Source organism: Schistocerca piceifrons, chromosome 9, assembly GCF_021461385.2.
Source record: "Schistocerca piceifrons isolate TAMUIC-IGC-003096 chromosome 9, iqSchPice1.1, whole genome shotgun sequence".
Lineage (NCBI taxonomy): Eukaryota > Metazoa > Arthropoda > Insecta > Orthoptera > Acrididae > Schistocerca > Schistocerca piceifrons.
In genome coordinates, this window is record NC_060146.1 from 223,909,878 (window position 1) to 223,937,273 (window position 27,396).

Consider the following 27,396-nt stretch of genomic DNA (forward strand, 5'->3'; position numbering starts at 1 on the left):
TCTGTGAAAAGCTTGCTTTAACTATCAATATTGTCTGCAAGATCAGTAAAAAAAAAAAAAAAAAAAAAAAAAAAAAAAAAAACCGACATGAATGGCATGGTCCTAACACACTTCCCTGAGGCACTGCAGAAATTACTTTTACATCTGACAATGACTCTCCATCCATGATAACATGCTGTGTCCTTCTAATCAAAAAGTCCTCAATCTAATCACAAATTTCATTTGTTACCCCATATGATCATACTTTTGACAATAGGTGTATGTGTGGTACTGAGTGAAATGCTTTATGGAAATCAAGAAATACAGAATCTATCTGATACCCTTGTCCAAAGCTTTCAGTATGTAATGTGAGAAAAGTGCAAGTTGGGTTTCACATGTTCAATGTTTTCAATAACCATGCTGGATGGAATTGAGGAGGTCATTGTGTTCAAGATACCTCATTATGTTTGAAATCAGAATATGTTCTAAGATCCCACAATAAATCAGTGTCAAGAATATTGGACAGTAGTTTTGTGGATCACTTGTATTACCATTACTGTAGATTGATGTAACCTGTGCCTTTTTCCAAGAACCGGGCATGATACATTATACTGGTCTTTGATGGAAAAAATCGTTTAAAATTTTCTTCGTGATTCTTATGGTATTTTTTGTGCTGATTTCAGATAAAATAGTGAAAAAATTCCATCATCTTATTTTTATCCACAAATCACACATTTAATTTTTACTTTCAAGGTGTTTTTAACAAATGTAGACACTATAACCTTTTGGTTTGCTCTTGCTGTGTGCAAGGTTTTAATCTGAAAAATAAAAAGGAGATTCTGTATCTGAACATTCCTTCAACTATGTACCCTGTTCCTCATGGGCTTCATTTACCTGTACCTTGTCCTCCAGCTACATTTTAAAACATTTTGGACGATGCTGGCCAGTTGTCTCAAAGCAGTGATAACAATGGTGTTGATAGTAGTTATGAGCCCTGCAACAATGAGCCAAAACTCTTCACACAGTCAGAACTAAATGATCTGGTCTTAGGCCTTCCAAAGGATTCAGCCAAGATTTCAGGGTCTGGGTTGAAAAAAAAGGGTTGTTGGCTCCTGGATCATCGTTTTCTTGGTACAGGAGTAGAGAAAAAGAGTTTGTGCCTTTTTTCTGTTGAGTGGGTGACCTCGTTTTGAACTAATGCTCTTGGGTTGATAGAGACATTCAATACCAAATATGAACCCAATGAATGGAGACTTTTTATTGATTCCTCCAAAAGAAGCCTGAAAGCTGTTCTGCACAATGGCAACCAATACGCATTTGTACCAGTAGGATATTCAGTTCATTTGAAATAATTTTATGAGAATCTTGACCTGGTCCTTAACAAGCTTAAGTACTCTGGTCATAAATGGACCATTTGTGGGGATGTGAAAATGACCTCTATGCTACTAGGCCAATAGAGTGGCTACACAAAGTTCCCTTGCTTTCTCTGTGAATGGGATAGCCATGACTGTAAACAAAATTTTGTTAAAACAGAACAGCCAGTAAGTAAAATTTTGGTTCCTTGAGTTAAGAACATTGAGAAGGTGAATTTCATGGATCCTAAAAAGGTTTTACTTTTGCCACTCAAATCATGTTGGGACTGACAAAACAATTTGTCAAAGCATTGCCTAAAGAAGGAGAGTGTTTTAGATATTTTTGGGAGCAGCCCGATATAAGAAAACTTACGAAGAATGAAAACTTTGAGTTGAAAATGGAAAACTGAGAAAGGAAATCATGAAAGTTTTTTAAACAAATGGCAACCAGTTTTCTACGAAATAAAAAAGACCCAAACTATAAGAATATTGTAGCCAATCTGTTGACTAACTACAAACTGTTGGGCTGCAACATAAGCATTGAAGTTCATTTCCTTCATTTTCATCTCAACTATTTTCCAACTGTCTGTAAAGAACAAGGAGAACATTCCATCAAGATACAAAAGAAATGGAATGAAGATATTAGGGACATTGGGATGTGAATATGGTGGGTGACTATTGTTGAATGTTAAAAAGAGAAAATCCTCAACTCCACATCAGGAAAAATATACAAAGAAATTTGGAAGGAAAAGGGAAACGTTACTATAAAGATTTGCAATAGTGATGTAATAAAGCCTTATCAACTTTTCTTACTCTATGTTTAATATTAACCTATGTTTACCAACATTACACATGAATAATACTGATATAAAAATGGCCTTTTTTTAGGATTTTTCCTAAAAACATTACCTCTTTTTGTGGACAAACCTTGCGTGATAGAAAGAAAACCAATGGCATTTCTGAAATCAGCACCAAAAACTACACAGAAATCAGTAACAAAAACTAAAACAATTTTCAAATTTTTATTATTATTATAATTTTTTGCAGACCTGTGTTATAGTTAGAAGAGAGACTAACTCAGCTGCAAATTCAGTATAGAATCAGACAGGGATTCCACAGGGCCCTGGAGTATTGTTTGATTTTACCAATTTCAGCTGTTTCTCAACACCACTGACACTAATACTTATTCTGTTCATCTTTTCAATGGTACAAGGATTAAATTGGGCCAATTCTCCTGGGTTTTCCTTTGTAAAGGAGCATTTGAAAACGGGATCAAGCATTTCAGCTACTGCTTTGCTACCCTTAGTTTCAGTTCCTCTCTCATTCACTAGGGGCTGGACGCTAACTTCGGTGCCACTAACAGTTTTTACAAATGACCAGTGTTTCTTTGGGTTTTGTGAAAGATCACGTGACAATATTCTGCTACGGTAGTCATTGAAGGCATCACGCATTGCTTGCTTGACAGACAAATGTGTTTCATTTAGCAACTCTCTATCTACAGCCCTACACTTTGTTTTACATCTGTTATGCTGTAATCTCTGCTTCTTTAGAAGTTTCTGTACAGTGACTATGAATTATTCTGTTGAGTACATCTCTCTCCAGTGCATGGTCAACTGTTCTTTTACCCTGAGCCAGAATTCCTCTGCATATTCCCGACCCGTGCTGAAAGTTTCAAGTTCCTCATTGCGATAAACTATTACTGATTTTTTATCTAGTTTACCAAACATTTATAACTTTCTGCTTGTTTTATTTGGCCTTTGTGCTTTGGTATTCATTTTTGCCACAACCATGTCTTGGTCACTAATACCAGTTTCGATGTGGACATCCTCAAAGAGGTCAGGCTTTTTGTTGCCATTAGGTGCAATATATTTTTAATATGAGTGGGGTTCCTAACTATCTGTTCTAGGTAGTTTTCAAGGAAAACATCTAGTACAGTTTCACAGGGTGTCTTATCGCACCTGTGACTAACACAATTGTAATTTTCCCAATTAATTGTTGAGTAATTAAAGTCTCCATCAGTGATTACAGCATGATTGGTGAAATTATGTACAAGTGAACCAAGGTTTTCTCTAAAGTTTTTGGTTCCTTCAGAGATGAGTACAGGGGGCGATAAGAAGGATCCAATTATTATTATACAACCACCCCTGATACTGAGTCTTGTACAAACAATCTCACGTGCAGCTTCAGTTTCTACCTTGGTGGATTTCAGTTTCTTGTCTACTGTGACAAATACACTCCCTCCATTTCCTATTTGCCCATCCTTTCAATATACAGTCATATTTTCCCCAAAAATATGACTTCTATCAATTTCAGGTTTCACCCAGCTTTCTGTACCTAGTATTATATGAGATTCACTGCTTTTCAGGAGTGCTTCAAACTCTGACACTCTTTTGCAAATGCTACAGCAGTTTACTGTTAGGATTTTAATACTCTCACCTGCGAGAGGCAGCTCTTTCGATCTTACACTGACACCTCAGGGTTTCCTACAGCTATCATCATCTGAACTTGATGGATAGTCACCTAATCTAATAAACCATTGTGTGTGCCCCACACAGTCAGCTACCTGAGTAGCAGCCTCTGATGTGCAGTGCACACCAGGTGCATATAGGGGAACCCTACAGTTCCCAATCTTACAGTGTAAGGTCACGAAATTGCAGCCTAGCTTGTCACAAACTTTCAATATCTCTGGTTCAGTCCTTCTACTCGACTCGGAAACAAAGGGCCACAAACAGTTCTGAGGACAATGCTGCAAATTGTGAGCTCGGTTGAAGCTCCATATACGAGGCTGGTCTTCTCGACCTACTCTGCCTGTAGCTGGAATGCCCAAGAATGACATCATAGCCCTGATAACAGGCATCATTTGTTGCAATGTGCACCATAATATGCAGTTGGTTGCACCCTGTTCACTCAATGGCTGCTGGAATAGCCTCTTCAAAATGTTGAATGAGGCCTTCAAGCATACACACTGAGTGCACCCGGTGTCCTTTCCTGTCCCTTGCTGCCATTTCCCTAAGAGGTACTGTCATTGGCCATACATTTGAACTGCTGATGATAAATAGACCACTACCCTTTTGTGCTTGCGCCCTCCTGACAACAGACAAAAGAGGTTTCCCCAAAATGGGTGAAGTGAGTACCACTGGCCCAGTTTCAGTTTCTTGTAGGTTAAGGAGATTGGTACAACACCCTGAGTCTTCTCTGGTCCCCGTCCACACTGTACAGGACGCCTAGATCTACCATTGACACGCCACTCACAGTCAAGTGACGAGTAACGACAGGTCCTGCTCTTTCTGAAAAGGAGGCAGGATCCACTGGACAGGATAGTACTTGAGGTACAGGTATTGCAGGTACACAACTCTGAGAAGCTCTTCCAACACACCAATTCACAGCAGCTGCCAATCATTTGACAGTAGTGAAAGCAATTTCCAGCTGCTTATGAACATCAAGCAGCTCACCCCATGTTCGAGAACAACATTCACAGTAGGGCTCCATTTTGGCTGGTGCAATTTATTATAAGGCAGTGAACATATAACTTTCAATTTAGCCCACTGATTATCTTATAATCACTTGAGCTAAGAAATTGCTATTTTCCTATAATAATTGAAGCAAATGCACAAAACAAGATTTCTGTTAATGCAACACAGAAACCTGTGGTAAAAACTACTAGTTTCCTAAAACATTTTGAGGTTAATTACAGTTGTTAGCAAACTTGAAAACAGCACTAAATGCGGATACTATATAGGGCTACCCTTTTTTAAGGGAAAACTAGATGTAACACAATATGTTAGCTAGAAAACTGCTACAGTAACTAAACCACAAACGCTGGTTTGCTACAAATCGCTTGTAGATTCTACAATGGACAATTGTAGCTTCCGAACATTTTCAAAAACACATGTTTATTTGCATTCATACACAGTGAAGTTGACGGTTGATGTGTTCTTTGGCATACTGTAACCACAAATGCTGATTTGCTACAAAATAAACTATGCATCCAAAACACTTGTACCAGTAACTTACAAAAATTTAATTTTGTGAGTGCTCAAAAATTCTGGAAATAACCTATTCCTCAAATAATTGTACAATGAAATTAGAAAATAATTGTTTTGAATGAGAATAGGCCTACTGTTCCCAAAAAATTTAGAAGATTAAGTTTAATCCTATAATTAATGATAACGGCACTCACAAATGTTCAAAATTTCACAATATATCACAATATAAATGGATATTTAAACAGTCAGAGGAAGATTAAGCGGAAATGACATGAAATATGTGAATCTAAAACTTTAAATTGGAACATGATCTTGTACATGACCTCTCACACAAAATTCCTATCTCAGCTTTTATATATAAATAAATGTGTGGATTTCAAGGATTTTTCACTTAGCTCATTCTGTGCACACTTCTACATTGGCGTGCTGAAGAAGAACACTGCAGTGTGAGTGTATTTCGATCAAATTTGCTAAAAATGTGCAGCACCAACAAAGCACACCTTCTGCCTGTTGCAGCTAATAATTCATTTTTGGAGACAATATTGTTTGCATCAGCATAAGATTACATTCTTTCATAAAGCAGCATCTGTGAGGCAGTGGTATGTGGGCTATAACATTCCTGAAATAGACTGGCATGCCTAGAGCCCCAACCTGAATCCAGAGGAACACCTATGCAATGAGTTAGAGCATCGACTTCACTTCAGACTCTGCGCCCAAGATCATTTACCTTTTCTGGTCTCAGTTCTTGAGGAGGAATGGCCTGCCATTTCTCCACAGACATTCAGAGACTCACTGAAAGTGTCCACAGTTCGTAATGTTGAAGAGTGAACACATTCCACATTAATGTCCAGTAATAGGTATCCAGATACTTTGGATCAAATAGTTTTAGTTCCCATGGACATCAGCATACATTCTCTGCAAGCCACAGTGAGGTGCATGGAAATGGGTACTTTCTATTGTACCAGTCATCACAGCTTCTTCCCATTCCATTTATCTATGCAGCATGGATAGAATCACTGTTTAAGCATCTTGGCGCACATTGTAATTAGTCTGGTATTGTCCTCGACATCCATATGGGAGCATTATGTAGAGAGTTGTAGCATGTATCAGGAATCATCATTTAAAGTTGGTTCTTGAAACTTTTTAAGTACATATTCTTGGGATGACTTTGTCTATGTTCAAGTGTTTTACAGGTTAGTTTTTTCTGCATTTTGACGCTGATATCAGAAGATTCAAACAAATATATGACTATTCATGCTGCTTTGGTCTGTATCTGTTCAACACATGCAGCTAGTCCTATCTGGTATGGGTCCCTCACACTTGAGCAATATTCCAGAATGGGTATCACGAGTGATTTGTAGACAGTCTCCTTAGCAGACCAATTTTCCTCAGTATTGCACCAATGAATCAAAGTCTGCCACCTGCTTTACCTACAACTGAACCTATGTGATCACTCCATTTCATATCCCTACATGTTACACCCAGATATTTGTATGAGTTGACAAATTCCTGTTGTGACTCACTGAAATTGTAGGCATAGGATACTACATGTTTACATTTTGTGAAGTGGATGATTTTACATTTATGGGCATTAAAGCAAGAAGTCAGTCTTCGCACCACTTAGAAATCTTATAAAAAGATCTGATTGGACATTCATACAGCTTTTTTCAGTTAGGGGAACAGCAGTTAGTACATGCTGGCAAGAAGTAGCGGCACTTGGCATTTCTTGGATTTGCCGTCAGACAGAGAATGTGTGCAGTGTTTGGAATAAAGCACAACACATCACTCTGCTATTTGGATGAACTTAAATGATGCAATTGTCGAGTCTGTGCCATAAATAAATTTTATTTGTTTTCCAGTGTTGAAGCTGGGGAATAGTGTAATTTTCAACACTGATTATTACTGGTGAAGGCAAAAAGTAATATTATCATTCTAGTATTAATAATTAATGAGTCTAATGAAGATTTATTGTAATAATGAAATCCTGTTCATTCAAGTTGATGTCTGCTTCCGCCATATCAAATTCAGGTGCTATGGGCCACAAAAGCAAATCTGTTCTCTGTGTTTAGGGAATGATACCAAATTTCAAGAAGAAGATTGCAGTGTGGATGCAGGGGACTGGGCTGAGACTGCAATGAAGCAAATAGTTTCGAGTTTTTTGGAAGGCAAAATGACTGAAAGCCGCTGTTGATCAGATAGTTTTTAAGGTTCTTACAAGTATAATGCAAAGGAGATTAAAATCAATTGCAGGGAATCGGCAGGCATCTATGACGCCTCAGATGGAGCTTTAGCCAACATTGTTTTTGGACAATTTCACATTTAAAACAGTTATTTTAACTTTTAACTTTGAAAATTAGACAATTACTGTTGACTTAGCTTCAACAGTGTGAAAGAACCAAAATATTATCGTCCACAGTAAAATCTTTGTTTCAGTTGTACATGTTTTTCTTTTTTGCTATAGTGTACTTTTCATATTTAAACAGATTACAATTCTTGGTTAGCCACAAAAAAACTTTTTTAAAAAATCTATAGAAATTTTCAGATAAAGTTACACCTAATTCCCAAATGACACCAATTTTAGCTTGAGTGGCTCATAATGGCTGTTGTTCACCTAATACTTCATTGTAAATAATTTTATCATCTTTAAAAGTCTAAGATTACTGTAAATATTGTCTGTCAGGTCATTAATATACAACATCATTAATATACAACATAAGCAACAATGGTCCCAACAGACTTCTAGTTGCACACCCGAAATTACTTCTACATCTGTCAATGATTCTCCATCTGAGATAACATGCTGCATCCTCTCTACCACAAAATTTTCAGTTCAGGTTGATCGCTCACCTATTGTTTTGCACAAAGAGTCACCTACAAAAGACATCATTGTGTAACAGTGGCACATTAACTCATATTGTAGCTTCTGTTATGGTACTGTACTCCCAGTAAATGATTTGGAGTCCAGATAACTCATTTTCCTCACTGTACATGTTCTGCCAAAACTCAAATCAGTCACTAAAGTAATCATCAACTTTTATGAGCAGTGGTCCTCTTCCTGATTCTGACAAACAATGCCTTTTTACCTCTTAAAAAGGTTGCCCACTAGTAAACACAAAGAAAATAGAATGAAAGAGACAGCTTTTAACTGCCACTTGACAAACAAAATGCACTCATGACAAAAACATTAGAACTAGATGAGATCAAGTTCTCTTGATTGATCATAGGTACTGTCTATTGGAATAACCTTTAACTGACATCATGTCAACATCAACCAGCATGTAAATTGTCATTTCTGTTAACAAAAGGCGACAGAATTCTGTGGAGAGACATGTTAGCTGATGGATGCAGTACTTCTTGACTTCCAAAATGCATTTTACTCATTCAGTACTATATAATGAATGTGTATCAATGAAAATAAGACCACATAGTGTATCAAACAAAGTTTGTCACACGACTGGGAATTTCTTGAAAGGAAGGGCGCAATGTGTTATTATGACTAAAAAATCATCGGCATATACGGAAGTAATTTCACATGTGCCACAGAGAAGTGTGTTGGGACTCTTGCTGCTAAAATTATAAATGAAAGACCAGGTATACAATATTAATAGTTTATAATTTATATAAAAAACAGCTACCAGCCACATGTATGGTTTAAAAAGGTTTATTATCTTCAGACCATGACCGGTTTCGGATTTTTTCATTACAAATCCATCTTCAGATGGTAGGTTACAAGCATTCTTAGTTGGACCTAGTTTTGTTTATTTTATTCGCTTGCTGCAGAGCTGTGTAGTTCTGCCTGATGAAATATTCGTGCGTTTATGTTTTTGAACACAAGCTTAATACACTTTTCAATATGCACTATGTGAGTGCTATTCCAGTCAATGGACGTAACTTTCAACCTCATCATCTTAGTTTCACATGCAGTACATACGAATAACATTTATAAAACATGGCCCAGCTCCACATTACAAACGAAAGCAATTAATAGTATTTTAAGATTTTCTGCCGAGAATGCAGTCATCTTTAATGAAATACTGTCTGAAAAAAAGCATCACAAATATCCACTCATTCTTTGGTAAGATCTCAAACTGGTGTAAATATCACTGACTTGTTTAAAATGTGCAGAAATGAAATTTAAAATTGTCTGCTCCACAAAATGTAAAGGTGTTGTATCCTATGATGACAACATCAGTAAATCACAACTGGAAACAGTCAATTCATACAAATACCTGGGAGTAGGAGTTTGTAGGAATACAAAATGGAATGATCACATAGGCTGTCATAGGTAAAGCCAGTGCCAGACATCAGATCACTGACAGGATGCTGGAAATATGCAGTCAATGAACAAAGATGATTGCTTACAAAACACTCATGCCTCCCATCTTAGAATATTGCTTAATTGTGCAGAACACATACCAGAGAAGTCTAAAAGGGAATATCCAACATGTACAACAAAGGAAAGTACAAATTCCTACAGATTTGTATGAGTCACAGAAATGCTGAAACACCTGTATTGGTAGACTGTCCAGGTTAGTCACCCACTACTGCACGAAACCTACTTATCAAGATATGAGAGACAGTTTTAAGTGAAAGATCTAGAGATATTCTTCAATGCCACCGTATCGCTACATTAGGGATTCTGAAGACAATGATACAGCACAAACAGATGTATTTAAAGGTTCATTCTCACAGTGTTCTGTATGTGAAAGGGAAAGAAACCATAATATGCAGTAACATGCTAAGTATTCTCTTCCATGTACTTCACAGTGATTTGCAGAGTGAGAATGCAGATGCATTGAAGTCACTAAGAATGAGCAGGCAATGGATGTTTGTATGCATCTTAACCACTTAAAGAGCTAAATGATATATGACATCACAGTTGTTCATTCTACAGCAGTGGCATTATTTCCAGACACTCTGTAGAGATTCATTGAATATTGCATTCAAGAGTTTATTTTACTTGAAATATACATCATAATTTACTACAAATTTTCAGGAGGCATTCCCTAATACCTGCTGTTTGAAAATTGCAGTTAAAATACAACAATTTAATCAAATTTAATTAAAAATCAAACAAAATACTCACACCTCAACAATTTCAGAGTGTTACAAATTATTTGGTTCAACAGTTGTTGCAATTTGACCACAATCACATTGAGGTCAGGACTGTTGCCGGCCCAAGTCAGCACGCTAATGTGATGCTCAGTGAACCACGCAGTTTTGATTCTGGCACTGTGATATGGCACACCGCTTTGCTGGAAGATGCACTGATCGTTGTCACCACGAAACAATTCGCTGAGAGAGGGCAACCAAATTCAACACTAATACTTCTTCTCCGTTCTTTTTGGCATTAAGGTTGCCCCATAACACTTGCAGATGCCCAGTGTCAAGCCTTACCATGCTGCCCCCACCATTGCACTGGTGCTATGCTTCACAGTGGCAGTGGTGGAATCAGGGAAAAAGTCTTCGTCTGCATCTGGTCGAGGGCAAACAAACTCAGTTCCATCACTTCCAAGGATGCTGATCTCAGTCTTGTTACTCCAAATGACTCTAGCCCAAGTCTTCCTGCATCCATTATCCATGTGCTTGTATCAATTGCATGCATTTCTGCTTCTGCATTTTCTTATGTTAAGGCTTCCTTATTGGTGTTCTAACTGGCAAACACTGTTCACAAAGTTTTTGTCTGACTGTTTGATCAGAGTCTTCAACCTCTGAAGTCTTCAAGATGGCATTTATGTATGTCTTTGCAGAAAAAGATGGCAGATTCTATGACAGTCTCAATCAGTGAGTATTATTTTCAGCTACATCTAGGAGCAGTTTTGCTTGACTGAGATTCTCCATACTGCTCGCAGACTGTCCTCAGATCTGACTTGGTAGCACCTCCACCCAATCCTTGCACTGTTTCTTTGTAAGTATAACTTTCTTCATGGTGTGTTATTGCCCTAATTATTTTACTTGGCAAGCAATAAGCATGTTTTGATAGAAGAGACATCGTTTCCAATAATGTCTTCTGTGTCAACTCAGCTCATTTTAAAGAAATATTGGTCTTCAATAATAATAATATATTGCTGAGTACTGTTTAAAGGAATAATAATATCCATTCACTGGTTGATTTGTCAGAACAGAACAAATAACAAACTTCCAGACTGAGATTTTCACTCTTCAGCGGAGTGTGCACTGATATGAAACTTCCTGGCAGATTGAAACTCTGTGGCAGACCAAGACTCTAACTCGGAGTTTGAGTCTCAGTCCGGCACAAAGTTTTAATCTGCCAGGAAGTTTCCTATCAGCGCACACCCCACTACAGAGTGAAAATCTCATTCTGGAAACATTGCCCAGGCTGTGGCTAAGCCATGTCTCCACAATATCCTTTCTTCCAGGAGTGCTAGATCTGCAAGGTTCGCAGAAGAGCTTCTGTGAAGGTTGGAAGGTAGGAGACAAAGTACTGGTAGAATTGAAGCTGTGAGGACAGGTTGTGAGTCATGCTTGGGTAGTTCAGTCAGTAGAGCACTTGCCCGTGGAAGGAAAAGGTCCCGAGTTCGAGTCTCGGTGCAGAACACAGTTTTAATCTGCCAGGAAGTTTAATAACAAACTTACTTGGCAGCTGCACAAACATGTAAAATAATGAAGTTTTTAAATCATTGTCACTTAAGTCTCTTCATTTATTGTCAATAAAAATAACATATCATTTTCTAAATATGATGAATACGTAGTATGCATATGGTAAACAAAAAGCAGAAGCATAATCCATTGATTTAGTGCACTACAATTTACATAAATCTCGTAATGTTAAAATGAATGAACATTTCAATAGTGTCCAGAATTATTGTCACAATTATATGAGCAAGCTGCTGAAATTGTATCCAACAGCTCACACAAAGACATTGTCCACATACTTACATCAAAGTTCTGACGGAGACGGTCCGGATTAGTGCTCTTAGGTATGGCCGCCACACCGAGTTGTATGATGTAGCGCAACAGCACCTGAGCATTTGTCTTCCCATACTTCTGTGCGATTTGTGAAACCACTGGGTTAGTTAGCTGGTCTCGCTTTGCCTGTCTGAAATTGAAAGAAAAAGTCTGATTGCATGTGGCAAAGAGATGTGAAGTCACAGGGTATTGTTACACAGAATACTAAACACCTGACCACACCCAAGTAGTTATTCAACAACTAGATATGTGCTCATCAAGCCACTGTGCAGAGCACAGCAGACCACAGTTTGATTTGATTTAGTTCAGAGTAGCTGTATTACGCTGGTTGTCCTGTAGATCTGCAGTGTAGAGATCCTCTAGGGTATGGGCTATGTATGTAATACAATAATACTGTAATAAAATACATCCCTACACACTATAAAAATCTAGGTATGTATGAATGTGCCACATCTCCTCCTAAACCACTGAGCCGATTTCAACCAGACTTGATACACATACTTACTGTCAGGCATCAATCGCTGTTGGGATAAGAAACACCTACCTATCATAGTTCAGGAAATATGAAGTCATAAATAATGAGATGTGTGAAATCTACTGCATCATGCATGATGTTCAAATTTATTATTTCTGTGAAATTAAAATCTTCTGGGTTATTAGGCCTCATCACATTTCTTCAGACAATCAATGTTTTAACTCCATTGCTGGTATCTTCTGTAGAATATTTGGGTGACCACAGTAGATTGGACATTGTCAGAGACCAGTGTTGCCATCTCTTATAAAGCATAGTTTTTCCACACTTGTGCTGGAGAAGTGGGGTATTGGTTAAAAATCTTGGGCTCCCAATGGAGGGCCATCATCCTTGGATAGTAAGAGAAGATTTCCCCGTTTCGTTTTCTGAAGGCACAGGTCACAGAAGTAAGACACAATGTGTCAAGAATTCTCTGGAAATCTAAACCACTCAAAACCAACCTATCGGTGCAGAAAAGGAAAGCTCTTAATGAACTCTAAGAGTAACGAAAGCATTGTTGTGATAAAATCAAATATGAGGAGACCTGCAGTTGTTATGAAGGTGTGGAATACTGCAAGAAGATGGAACAGCTATTAGCTGATCCTACATACCACAAGTTGAAAAATGATGAGATGAACAGAATCATTTGGAAACTGAAAAATCTGATATCAGACCCCAGAATGTGTAGCTCTATTACAAAGAATCTCATGCCTTGAATACCTGTCTCACCCATAATATATGGATAACTCAAGTTACACAAAATTGGGTTGGGTTGTTTTGGGGGAGGAGACCAGACAGTGAGGTCATCAGTCTCATCAGATTAGGGAAGGAAGTTGGACGTGCCCTTTCAAAGGAACCATCCCAGCATTTGCCTGGAGCTATTTAGGGAAATCACAGAAAACCTTAATCAGGATGGCCAGACATGGGATTGAACTATCATTCTCCCGAATGCGAGTCCAGTGTGCTAGCCACTGTGCCACCTCGCTTGGTTACACAAAGAATCATCTCCTTTGAGACCTATAATGAATTGGATTAATTCACCAACTTACTTTTTAGCAAATTATTTGTCTTGAAAACTGATACATCTAGTTGTAAAAACAAATATTTTCACCAAATATTTGAGACAAGTTTTAGAACTTACACGCAGGATAACAGCAAGCAGGTGACTGGAATTTGATAGTAAGAAAAGGAAGAGAAGGAAACATACAGGTGAATATGGATTGGTGTTAAGAAATGAAAGAGGAAGCCACCTGGTGGAATTTTGCACAGAGCAAACTTAATCATAGCTAACACTTGGTTCAAGAATCATAAAAGAAGGTTGTATACATGGAAGAAGCCTGGAGATACTGACAGGTTTCAGATAGATTATATGACGGTAAGACAGAGATTTAGGAACCAGGTTTTAAATCGTAAGACATTTCCAGGGGCAGATGTGGACTCTGACCACAATCTATTGGTTATGAACTGTAGATTAAAACTGAAGAAACTGCAAAAAGGTGGGAATTTAAGGAGATGGGACCTGGATAAACTGACTAAACCAGAGGTTGTACAGAGTTTCAGGGGGAGCATAAGGGAACAATTGACAAGAATGGGAGAAAGAAATACAGTAGAAGAAGAATGGGTAGCTTTGAGGGATGAAGTAGTGAAGGCAGCAGAGGATCAAGTAGGTAAAAAGATGAGGGCTAGTAGAAATCCTTGGGTGACAGAAGAAATATTGAATTTAATTGATGAAAGGAGAAAATATAAAAATGCAGTAAATGAAGTAGGCAAAAAGGAATAAAAACGTCTCAAAAATGAGATCGACAGGAAGTGCAAAATGGCTAAGCAGGCATGGCTAGAGGACAAATGTAAGGATGTAGAGGCTTATCTCACTAGGGGTAAGATAGATACTGCCTACAGGAAAATTAAAAAGACCTTTGGAGAAAAGAGAATCACTTGTATGAATATCAAGAGCTCAGATGGAAACCCAGTACTAAGCAAAGAAGGTAAAGCAGAAAGGTGGAAGGAGTATATAGAGGGTCTATACAAGGATGATGTACTTGAGGGCAATGTTATAGAAATGGAAGAGGATGTAGATGAAGATGAAATGGGAGACATCATACTGCGTGAAGAGATTGATAGAGCACTGAAAGACCTAAGTCGAAACAAGGCCCCGGGAGTAGACAACATTCCATTAGAACTACTGACAGCCTTAGGAGAGCCAGTCCTGACAAAATTCTACCATCTGGTGAGCAAGATGTATGAGACAAGTGAAATACCCTCAGACTTCAAGAAGAATATAATAACTCCAATCCCAAAGAAAGCAGGCGTTGACAGATGTGAAAATTACCGAACTATCAGTTTAATAAGTCACGGCTGCAAAATACTAATGCGAATTCTTTACAGACAAATGGAAAAACTGATAGAAGTCCACCTCGGGGAAGATCAGTTTGGATTCCATAGAAATATGGGAACACGTGAGGCAATACTGACCCCACGACTTATTTTAGAATCTAGATTAAGAAAAGGCAAACCTACGATTCTAGCATTTGAAGACTTAGAGAAAGCTTTTGACAATGTTGACTGGAATACTCTCTTTCAAATTCTGAAGGTGGCAGGTGTAAAATACAGGGAGCAAAAGGCTATTTACAGTTTGTACAGAAACCAGATGGCAGTTAAAAGAGTCGAGGGACATGAAAGGGAAGCAGTGGTTGGGAAGGGAGTGAGACAGGGTTGTAGCCTCTCCCCGATGTTGTTCAATCTGTATATTGAGCAAGCAGTAAAAGAAACAAAAGAAAAATTCAGAGTTGTAATTAAAATCCATGGAGAAGAAATAAAAACTTTAAGGTTCGCCAGCGACATTGTAATTCTGTCAGAGACAGCAAAGGCCTTGGAAGAGCAGTTGAATAGAATGGACAGTGTCTTGAAAGGAGGATATAAGACGAACATCAACAAAAGCAAAACTAGGATAATGGAATGTAGTCGAATTAAGTCAGGTGATGCTGAGGGAATTAGATTGGGAAATGACACACTTAAAGTAGTAAAGGAGTTTTGCTATTTGGGGAGCAAAATAACTGATGATGGTGGAAGTAGAGAGGATATAAAATGTAGACTGGCAATGGCAAGGAAAGTGTTTCTGAAGAAGAGAAATTTGCTAACATCAAGTACAGATTTAAGTGTCAGGAATTCGTTTCTGAAAGTATTTGTATGGAGTGTAGTCATGTATGGAAGTGGACAAGAAGAGAATAGAAGCTTTCAAAATGTGGTGCTACAGAAGAATGTTGAAGACTAGATGGGTAGATCACATAACTAATGAGGAGGTACTGAATAGAATTGGGGAGAAGAGGAGTTTGTGGCACAACTTGACTACAAGAAGGGATCAGTTGGTAGGACATGTTCTGAGGCATCAAGGGATCACTAATTTAGTATTGGAGGGCAGAGTGGATGGTAAAAATCGTAGAGGGAGACCAAGAGATGAGTACACTAAGCAGATTCAGAAGGATGTAGGCTGCAGTACATACTGGGAGACGAGGAAGCTAGCACAGGACAGAGCATGGAGAGCTGCATCAAACCAGTCTCAGGACTGAAGACCACAACAACAACAACAGCAAGTGACATTCTTGTTAGCTTTGATGTGACATTGTTATTTACTATCTTCCTGATATCAGATTTGCTGTCTTGTGCTACCAGTGCGTGTGAGTGGGAGTGCGCTGACTGTAGTGTTGCTGCGAGTGTGCAGTTAGATTAACTGCCAACTGTATCAGTGCACGCTGGCCACTACAGGCCGCCTGTATGAAGTGTGCACACAGCACAGTCTCCGTCCAACCGTCTACTGGCATCTCACATCTACTTGTGCACTGAACAGTGCCAGCTCACTCTCATTGTGTTTTTTAGTTTGTACTGCTCACATCATTTGTTCTGTGAATCACTTATGTTGCACCTTCTGTATGACTTTTTTGTCTTGCCACGTGGGGAGTCATGAGAGGCTTATTTCTTTTATTGTTCAGAGGTTTATGAATAAAGACATATCTCTGTTACTTAGATCACTTTCATGTATTAGCTGGTTACTACACAATGGGCAACATGTTTAGAACAATTTCCACATGTGCAACCTCTAAGTGCAGTTTTGTCAGGTTTAGTCATTATGGACACCATGCTACCAGCTCTGATTGAACAGCTTACTTCAGCAGCGACTACTTTGCCAGCTTCTGTTAACAGACATGGTACCATTCCCCCAGTCTATCCACCCACTTTTCCTCCATATGATGATTCAGCTGAGGATTTGGTAGCTTACAAAAAAAGACTCAGACAGCATTTTTTGGCTTTCGATGTGACAGCCTCAAATTCGTGCATTCTGTTGTGGATTCCACCTAAGGTGCATCAATTACTGTGTCAGCTTGCCCCTTTACAAGAAACGGGATCTGTTTCTTTTGATCACATGTGCACTTTACTGTCCAACTACCATTGCAAATGAACGTGTCATAGCGACAATACTGCAAGAAACCAAAGCAGTCGTACAGGGCCCAGGCAGCTGAAATTCACGGCCTTAACTGTAAGTGTCAATTTGTTACTGATGCCCATAATGACTCTTACGCAGATTCTATGGAGCGTGATGCAATTATCTGTTTAGCTCCAGACAAGGAGGAGTGCCAAAAGGCTTGAAAAATTTGCACAGTTACCACCTATAAGTCTTGCTTTCAACAAAGAACAGCCACCCCACACTTTTAAGAGAAGCAAGGAGGGGGTCACAACCCTAGCATGCTGTAATGCAACAGGTGACCACAAATTAAAACTTGGTCTCATTGGAAAATCATTTCAGTACATTAAAATGGATAAACTTTCAGTTTGGTACTGGAACCAGTCAAATAACTAGATTAATGCCACAATTTTCAAAGAATGGTTTCCTGAAGTATTTGTCCCATCAGTTGAGCAGTTTATAACATTTAAAAACCTGCCAAGGAAGGCTATTCTGATTTTGGACAACGCATTTTCACACCCAGTCATCAAAGAGTTAAAAAATGGTGGCACACAAGCTCTGTTCTTACCACCCAATGTCGCAGTGTTACACCAGTCCACGGACTGAGAAGTTTTGGTTAGTCTCGAGAGAAGATGTGGGTGTAAGCTGTTATCCCCCTTCTTTCTACAAACAATGATAGTGAAGGTCTTACCCAGAAGTTAAAGAATATTGACCTATGGGATATTGTTGAATGGATGGTGGACTCCTGGAATGAGTTAAGAGTCACTAACACTAGTTCATTCCTGGATCATGTAGAGAATGAGTTCATAATCAACCTCATGAACAAAGTTCCTGGATGTGAAGAAGCCGATGAAAATGAAGTTGAAGAGTAGTTAAAGACTGGTATTGAGCAAGGCATTATGCTCGATTCAGAAATTATTGCTGCTGTCACAATTAACAAAGAAATCCACAAAAATCATGAAGACATTGATGTTCAAGACTCTGCCATACAACACACTAAAATATCATATAGTGAGGGACTAAAGGCTGTCAAAACTGTCCTTCAGTATTTTGAACAACAAGATGCGTTGGTAATAGAGTTACTGTTCCTTCATCATCTTCATGATGAAGCATCAAGATGCAGAGTGCACTGCGGAAAACAAAAGGACATCATACAGTCCTTTAAAAAATTTTAGCCAATTTTTTAAAAGTAGGTTAGTTGTTTTTCAGTAGAGAAAGCTTTATGCCTTCATAAAGAAATTTTCTGAAGTTTGTCTTATCAGGCAAATTACTGTATTCCTTAATTTTTATTAGTAAAGGCTCTATGCCTTCATAAAGTAAGTTTCCTTCATTTAAGAATAAATTTAAATATTTGTAGGTTACATTTATATATAATTTATGTATTAGGTATTTTTTAAAGTTTATTTGGGCTATTTAAGTTTGATTTATAGTATTATTTGTAAACTGTTATATTCTCAAGCAACAAATAAAAGTATTTTATGACAGAAAAATCATAATTATTCTTTTTTAATACCTTTCCTGATAACTTGGCCTACAATGAACATTTCCTGTATCTCAAAAGCATCGCCAAAGCCTCAAAGTGACACTTTGTGGCACATTTAAAGATACCGATGTTTCAGTAAGTGTCTGGCACCTACCAGGTGGCCAGGTATTCCACCCTACAAGACAGGGTCCCAGTGGCATCTCTGTGGTGTTACGTTCTCAACTTCACTAAGAGACTATGCTATGGTCACTATGGATGGACAAACAAGACTGAGACATGAATGTTCTCGTGCGCTGTTCATGTTCATCTTTCAATTATACCACTACTCGCAGCACAGAGTATTGCTCTCCTATGCAGAACAAATGATCAGGGTTAACAGGTAAATATTTACATTGACGTTGGGTGACTGCTCACCTTCTCTCCTTTCATTTTCATGTTTTCATGATTATACTTGATTTTTGGGCACTAGTATACTTTATTTACCACATCATGTGTCCACAATGCCAGCAGGCAGCATTCAGTCTCACGGTACATACACTCCTGGAAATGGAAAAAAGAACACATTGACACCGGTGTGTCAGACCCACCATACTTGCTCCGGACACTGCGAGAGGGCTGTACAAGCAATGATCACACGCACGGCACAGCGGACACATCAGGAACCGCGGTGTTGGCCGTCGAATGGCGCTAGCTGCGCAGCATTTGTGCACCGCCGTCGTCAGTGTCAGCCAGTTTTCCATGGCATACGGAGCTCCATCGCAGTCTTTAACACTGGTAGCATGCCGCGACAGCGTGGACGTGAACCGTATGTGCAGTTGACGGACTTTGAGCGAGGGCGTATAGTGGGCATGCGGGAGGCCGGGTGGACGTACCGCCGAATTGCTCAACACGTGGGGCGTGAGGTCTCCACAGTACATCGATGTTGTCGCCAGTGGTCGGCGGAAGGTGCACGTGCCCGTCGACCTGGGACCGGACCGCAGCGACGCACGGATGCACGCCAAGACCGTAGGATCCTACGTAGTGCCGTAGGGGACCGCACCGCCACTTCCCAGCAAATTAGGGACACTGTTGCTCCTGGGGTATCGGCGAGGACCATTCGCAACCGTCTCCATGAAGCTGGGCTACGGTCCCGCACACCGTTAGGCCGTCTTCCGCTCACGCCCCAACATCGTGCAGCCCGCCTCCAGTGGTGTCGCGACAGGCGTGAATGGAGGGACGAATGGAGACGTGTCGTCTTCAGCGATGAGAGTCGCTTCTGCCTTGGTGCCAATGATGGTCGTATGCGTGTTTGGTGCCGTGCAGGTGAGCGCCACAATCAGGACTGCATACGACCGAGGCACACAGGGCCAACACCCGGCATCATGGTGTGGGGAGCGATCTCCTACACTGGCCGTACACCACTGGTGATCGTCGAGGGGACACTGAATAGTGCACGGTACATCCAAACCGTCATCGAACCCATCGTTCTACCATTCCTAGACCGGCAAGGGAACTTGCTGTTCCAACAGGACAATGCACGTCCGCATGTATCCCGTGCCACCCAACGTGCTCTAGAAGGTGTAAGTCAACTACCCTGGCCAGCAAGATCTCCGGATCTGTCCCCCATTGAGCATGTTTGGGACTGGATGAAGCGTCGTCTCACGCGGTCTGCACGTCCAGCACGAACGCTGGTCCAACTGAGGCGCCAGGTGGAAATGGCATGGCAAGCCGTTCCACAGGACTACATCCAGCATCTCTACGATCGTCTCCATGGGAGAATAGCAGCCTGCATTGCTGCGAAAGGTGGCTATACACTGTACTAGTGCCGACATTGTGCATGCTCTGTTGCCTGTGTCTATGGGCCTGTGGTTCTGTCAGTGTGATCATGTGATGTATCTGACCCCAGGAATGTGTCAATAAAGTTTCCCCTTCCTGGGACAATGAATTCACGGTGTTCTTATTTCAATTTCCAGGAGTGTATTTACGATGTTTTGCCTAATTAGGTGCTCTACAAATACTAAGAAAAAGTTGCAGATGTGGCTAGGAAGAGATGTCTAGCCTAGTACACACTTGTCCACAGCTGCATCCCAACAATTCTGCCAGAGTATGCACAACTACTGGTCGAACACGAGAACCGACTCCAAACACAATTCGAATGTCGTGGTTGAAAATGGTCTACACACTTCTGACTTCTGGTCAGATGAATATCGGGTAATATCAACAGCAGCACAAAATGGTATAACAGCTGTAGGATTCGTTATGAATAGGAAGGTAGGGCAGAGGGTGTGTTACTGTGAACAGTTCAGTGACTGGGTTGTTCTAATCAGAATCGACAGCAGACCAACGCCGACAACGATAGTTAATAATAATAATAATAGTTCAGGTATACATGCCGACGTCGCAAACTGAAGATGAACAGATGTTGAAAGTGTATGAGGATATTGAAAGGGTAATGCAGTATGTAAAGGGGGACGAAAATCTAATGGTCGTGGGCGACTGGAATGCAGTTGTAGGGGAAGGAGTAGAAGAAAAGGTTACAGGAGAATATGGGCTTGGGACTAGGAATGAAAGAGGAGGAAGACTAATTGAGTTCTGTAACAAGTTTCAGCTAGTAATAGCGAATACCCTGTTCAAGAATCACAAGAGGAGGAGGTATACTTGGAAAAGGCCGGGAGATACGGGAAGATTTCAATTAGATTACACCACGGTCAGACAGAGATTCCGAAATCAGATACTGGATTGTAAGGTGTACCCAGGAGCAGATATAGACTCAGATCACAATATAGTAGTGATGAAGAGTAGGCTGAAGTTCAAGACATTAGTCAGGAAGAATCAATACGCAAAGAAGTGGGATACGGAAGTACTAAGGAGTACTAACGATATAGATACAGCAATAAGGAATAGCGCAGTAGGCAGTACAGTTGAAGAGGAATGGACATCTCTAAAAAGGGCCATCACAGAAGTTGGGAAGGAAAACATAGGTACAAAGAAGGTAGCTGCGAAGAAACCATGGGTAACAGAAGAAATACTTCAGTTGATTGACGAAAGGAGGAAGTACAAACATGTTCCGGGTAGATCAGGAATACAAAAATACAAGTCACTGAGGAATGAAATAAATAGGAAGTGCAGGGAAGCTAAGACGAAATGGCTGCAGGAAAAATGTGAAGACATCGAAAAAGATATGATTGTCAGAAGGACAGACTCAGCATACAGGAAAGTCAAAACAACCTTTGGTGACATTAAAAGCAACGGTGGTAACATTAAGAGTGCAACGGGAATTCCAATGTTAAATGCAGAGGAGAGAGCAGACAGGTGGAAAGAATACATTGAAAGCCTCTATGAGGGTGAAGATTTGTCTGATGTGATAGAAGAAGAAACAGGAGTTGATTTAGAAGAGATAGGGGATCCAGTATTAGAATTGGAATTTAAAAGACCTTTGGAGGACTTACAGTCAAATAAGGCAGAAGGGATAGATAAAATTCCATCAGAATTTCTAAAATCATTGGGGGAAGTGGCAACAAAACGACTATTCGCGTTGGTGTGTAGAATATATGAGCCTGGCGATATACCATATGACTTTCGGAAAAGCATCATCCACACAATTCCGAAGACGGAAAGAGCTGACAAGTGCGAGAATTATCGCACAATCAGCTTAACAACTCATGCATCGAAGCTGCTAACAATAATAATATACAGAAGAATGGAAAAGAAAATTGAGAATGCGCTAGGTGACGATCAGTTTGGGTTTAGGAAAAGTAAAGGGACGAGAGAGGCAATTCTGACGTTACAGCTAATTATGAAAGCAAGGCTAAAGAAAAATCAAGACACTTTCATAGGATTTGTCGACCTGGAAAAAGCGTCGACAATATAAAATGGTGCAAGCTGTTCGAGATTCTGAAAAAAGTAGGGGTAAGCTATAGGGAGAGACGGGTCATATACATATGTACAACAACCAAGAGGGAATAATAAGAGTGGACGATCAAGAACGAAGTGCTTGTATTAAGAAGAATGTAAGACAAGGCTGTAGCCTTTCGCCCCTACTCTTCAATCTGTACATTGAGGAAGCAATGATGGAAATAAAAGAAAGGTTGAGGAGTGGAATTAAAATACAAGGTGAAAGGATATCAATGATACGATGAAGTGAAGAAGAATTAAATGATCTGCTGAATGGAATGAACAGTCTAATGAGTACACAGTATGGTTGGAGAGTAAATAGGAGAAAGACGAAGGTAATGAGAAGTAGTAGAAATGAGAACAGCGAGAAACTTAACATCAGGATTGATGGTCACGAAGTCAATGAAGTTAAGGAATTCTGCTACCTAGGCAGTAAAATAACCAATGACGGACGGAGCAAGGAGGACATCAAAAGCAGACTCGCTATGGCAAAAAAGGCATTTCTGGCCAAGAGAATTCTACTAATATCAAATACCGGCCTTAATTTGAGGAAGAAATTTCTGAGGATGTACGTCTGGAGTACAGCATTGTATGGTAGTGAAACATGGACTGTGGGAAAACCGGAACAGAAGAGAATCAAAGCATTTGAGATGTGGTGCTATAGACGAATGTTGAAAATTAGGTGGACTGATAAGGTAAGGAATGAGGAGGTTCTACGCAGAATCGGAGAGGAAAGGAATATGTGGAAAACACTGATAAGGAGAAGGGACAAGATGATAGGACATCTGCTAAGACAGACTCAGCATACAGGAAAGTCAAAACAACCTTTGGTGACATTAAAAGCAACGGTGGTAACATTAAGAGTGCAATGGGAATTCCAATGTTAAATGCAGAGGAGAGAGCAGATAGGTGGAAAGAATACATTGAACTGTAGGGGGCAAAAACTGTAGAGGAGGACAGAGATTGGAATACGTCAAGCAAATAATTGAGGACGTAGGTTGCAAATGCTACTCTGAGATGAAGAGGTTAGCACAGGAAAGGAATTCGTGGCGGGCCGCATCAAACCAGTCAGTAGACTGATGACCAAAAAAACTTCAGCATATTACATGGCACAATTTACTGTACAACCATACACACTAAAGGAGGTTTTCCATGTGCTGTCCACAAATTACTTCATTCACAGAGTTTCTCTTTTCTGTATCACACACAAATTTGTGTTTTTCTTTTCAGTTTGATACATAAAAAGTTTGATCACATTTACCAATTTTGGCCACTTCCATGGCAAATTTCCTGAAATATACCAATTTGTCTTCTTGACACTTAACATAGAACTTCTGCAGTAAAAAAGTGTCCAATGCTTAACACATCAAGATAAAATAAGTTGATAATTTTTGTATGTCTGTCCCAGATCTTCCAATGGAAAGTGAAATAATTTGTAAATTATAGAGTTTAAAAAGTGACATTATTAAACTACAGATACATAACAAAAATGTTATATTTTTATTATTTCTACTCAGTTTAATACACAGCACATTTGTATTTATGCTAGAAAGATACAATAGGTGAATTCCTTTCTGCTCTCTCTACAAGCTTTTAAAAATCTCAGGAATTAGCTTAAATGGAAATTGTTTCTTCTTTTAATATTCAGTACTGGAATAAGATTAAGAAACTTATATGGGTTAGAGAAGATTGTCTACGTAAAAGTTATTTTAAAAGAGAAAACAACCCTTTTACACGATCACTAGACTTAGCTTAAAATCTTACCGAGAGCCCAAGGACAGGAACCTGATGCCTGAGGGACATGAGAGGGGACAGGAGAGCACCAAAATAATTTGTCACTTGGATGGGAAAATGTTCCCCAGATGGTTCTTTTTCTGCTCTTCTTACATACCCACAAATGACCACTGGCTTGTCAAAAACTGTTACGGCACTATGAAGTGCTTGTGTGATACTGTTGTACAAACTGTAAGAAAATGAAGTGCTACATACTTGCTAGCATCCACAGTGTTCGCCGTGAGACCAGGAGGCCGCGCGCCTGGCGACCCCAGCGGGATGTAGGCACAGACGGTGACGTCAAGTGCCCGGCAGAAGGCGCGCAGTTGGCTCTGCTGGAAGTAGACGTGAAGCTCTACCTGCAGGTTGGCGGGTTTGATGCGTGCCGACTGCCAGATGCGCTTCACCTGCCTCGAGTTGAAGTTGGACAGCCCGATAGACTGAGTGCGGCCTGTGTCCACCTGTGCCTCCATCGCCTGAGAACAATAAATAACAGTGAATGTATAGAAAATAAATGGGGAATTTCAGTTTTGAGAGTGAAAATGACCCAGTAAATTAAATGTAGATGGCACCTCTGCAGACAGTGTAACAAATGCAAATTTATAGGAGTGAATATTGATTCTCAGCTGAATTGGTGTGGACACACAGACTTATTTGCATACAGAATGTCAGCCACATGTTATGCCCACAGAGTCCTGTCATCAGTGTGTAAAAGCCAGTTTCTTTTATTTACATACTAATTATACACACACTCAGTTCTTAGCTATGGATTTCGTTACTGGGGAACAAATGCACAAAACATGAACACAGTTTTCAAACTACTGGTACATAAAAGAACAACAAGAATATTAACCAAAATTATTAGTTGAGCTCATCATAAAGATTTGTTCAAAACATTGATGATTTTAGCTATACTATGTGCCAACATTTATTAATCATTTGTACACATCTACATAAATCCTTATAAATAGTGTACAAACAACTCTGCCCATGACCATGGAAAAATATCTACATGAACTAATATTTCCCAAGAGAGAATAAAATAAAATTTGAAACAACATTTTCTACCAAGGAATAAAACTGTACAATAAATTGCCCTAGGAGATTCAAGAGATTAGTGAAACTTATTAACAGGCAGTTAAAAGTACCTTTTAAGGAATACATCCCATACAGTGGACATTTACTTGGCTAACACAGTGTAGGGGTTTGGCAAAATATTAATGGAAGTATGTCATAATAGTGGCAATAAAATGTCTGTCATGTCTCATAACATCTTGACACTATGTTTCTTCCTTCTTTTCTCTTTTTCTCCTGGAAACCCTTTTCTCCCAAAGTTATGCAGTGTACAATACTAACACCTTACCCTCTTCCTGAACTCAGCATTTTACTCATTAAAGAGGGATGCTGACAGTTTTTCAGGCCAGTAAATGGGACTTTACAGTACATAAAATGCAAACCGAACACTGCCGTTATGGTCCTGATGTCAGATGATAGAGCATGCAGTCTCACACTGTGAAAAAAATCTGTCTTCAATGTGTGATGCATGTGCAATGACTGGAAGAGAGAAATGAATGAATAGTGCAGCACTAGCCTTTTACATTATTACATAATTTCTTTACAAAAGTTCACAGAGGTGACAAATGACACTGGGTAGTGATACGCACATACACTGATGGTAGTATTATTGCATACACGAGGTATGAAAGAGCAGTGCATTGGCAGAGCTGTTACTAGTACTCAGGGTGGTTCATGAGAAAAACTTTCCGAGTTGATCTATGGCCGCACAATGAGAATTAACAGACTTTGGACACAGAATGGTAGTTGGAGCTAGAAGCATGCGACATTCCACTTCAGAAATTGTTAGGGAATTCAATGCTCTGAGATCCCCAATGTCAAGAGTGTGCCAAGGATACCAACAATGAGGCATTACCTCTCACCACGGACAACACAGTGTCCGATGTCCTTGACTTAGCGACCAGGAGCTGTCAGTGCTAACAGACAAACAACACTGTGTGAAATAACCACAGAAATGTGGGATGTACAATGAATATATCCGTTAGGGCAGTGTGGTAAAATTTGGCGTTAATGGGCTATGGCAGCAGACGAATGATGCAAGTGCACATCGCCTGCAGTGCCTCTCCTGTGCTCGTGACCATATTGATTGGGCCCTAGACGACTGGAAAATTGTGGCCTGGTCAGATGAATCCCAGTTTCAGTTGGTACCAGCTGATGACAGGGTTCAAGTGTGGTGCAGACCCAATGAAACCAGGGACCCAGCTTGCCAACAAGGCATTGTGCAAGATGGTGGTGGCTCCATGATGTTGGTAGCTGTGCTTACACGGAATGGACTGGCTCCTCTGGTCCAACTAAACTGATCATTGACTGGACATGATTATATTTGGCTACTTGTAGACCTTCCAGTTCTCAGGTTTTCAAATATCATCTGGTGCAGTCCTCATCAACCAGTCTTTCCTTCTCATCCCATTCAGTATGTCTCCCCTGACCCAGGGTTCTGGATGGCTTTTCCAAACTGTACTCCTTTTCCTAAACCTCTCTAGTCTTATTCCTTCAGTCCTCCTCCTTCCCCTTCAACTCTTATTCTGGAAGAAGGAGCCACTGGCTCCTAAATCGTGCAAAAGTCAACCCTTTTTGTGCATGCCTGCATATGTGTGTGTGTGTGTGTGTGTGTGTGTGTGTGTGTGTGTGTGCGCGCGCTCTGCTGCTGGTGCTTGGTGAGTAGATTTTTTATTTTTTTATCTAGCCATTTACATTATATTGTCAAATATGGATTATTTTCATTGTTTTAATGTTAAGATAAGATGAATATACTGAATTATGATTACAGAAATTTACTTATATGATGAAATATGATTATTGTCTAGGGGTTTTTGATATGTTCAGCTCATATTTTAAAAACTAAAGTATGAAACACAAACTTGCAGCACCTGTAACTTATGTTATCCAAAATTTTTGAGGTTATTTTCACCTCAATTAATACAACATTTTGTTTCAACTTGATTAACTATATGCACATTTTCTCAACAACTACACTA

The 27,396-nt window shown here is 39.6% G+C and overlaps 1 protein-coding gene across 1 annotated transcript in view; it reads right to left on the reverse strand.

Moving 5' to 3' along the window:
- The window catches only part of LOC124717295 (1,5-anhydro-D-fructose reductase-like), a 76,621-nt gene that overhangs the window by 21,182 nt on the left and 28,043 nt on the right, over positions 1 to 27,396 (reverse strand). The window contains exons 4-5 of the mRNA XM_047244110.1: positions 24,574 to 24,819; positions 12,218 to 12,367 (exon numbers count right to left, since the gene is read on the reverse strand). Coding sequence (XP_047100066.1) covers positions 12,218 to 12,367; positions 24,574 to 24,819 — 396 coding nt within the window. The remainder of the gene's footprint in view (positions 1 to 12,217; positions 12,368 to 24,573; positions 24,820 to 27,396) is intronic.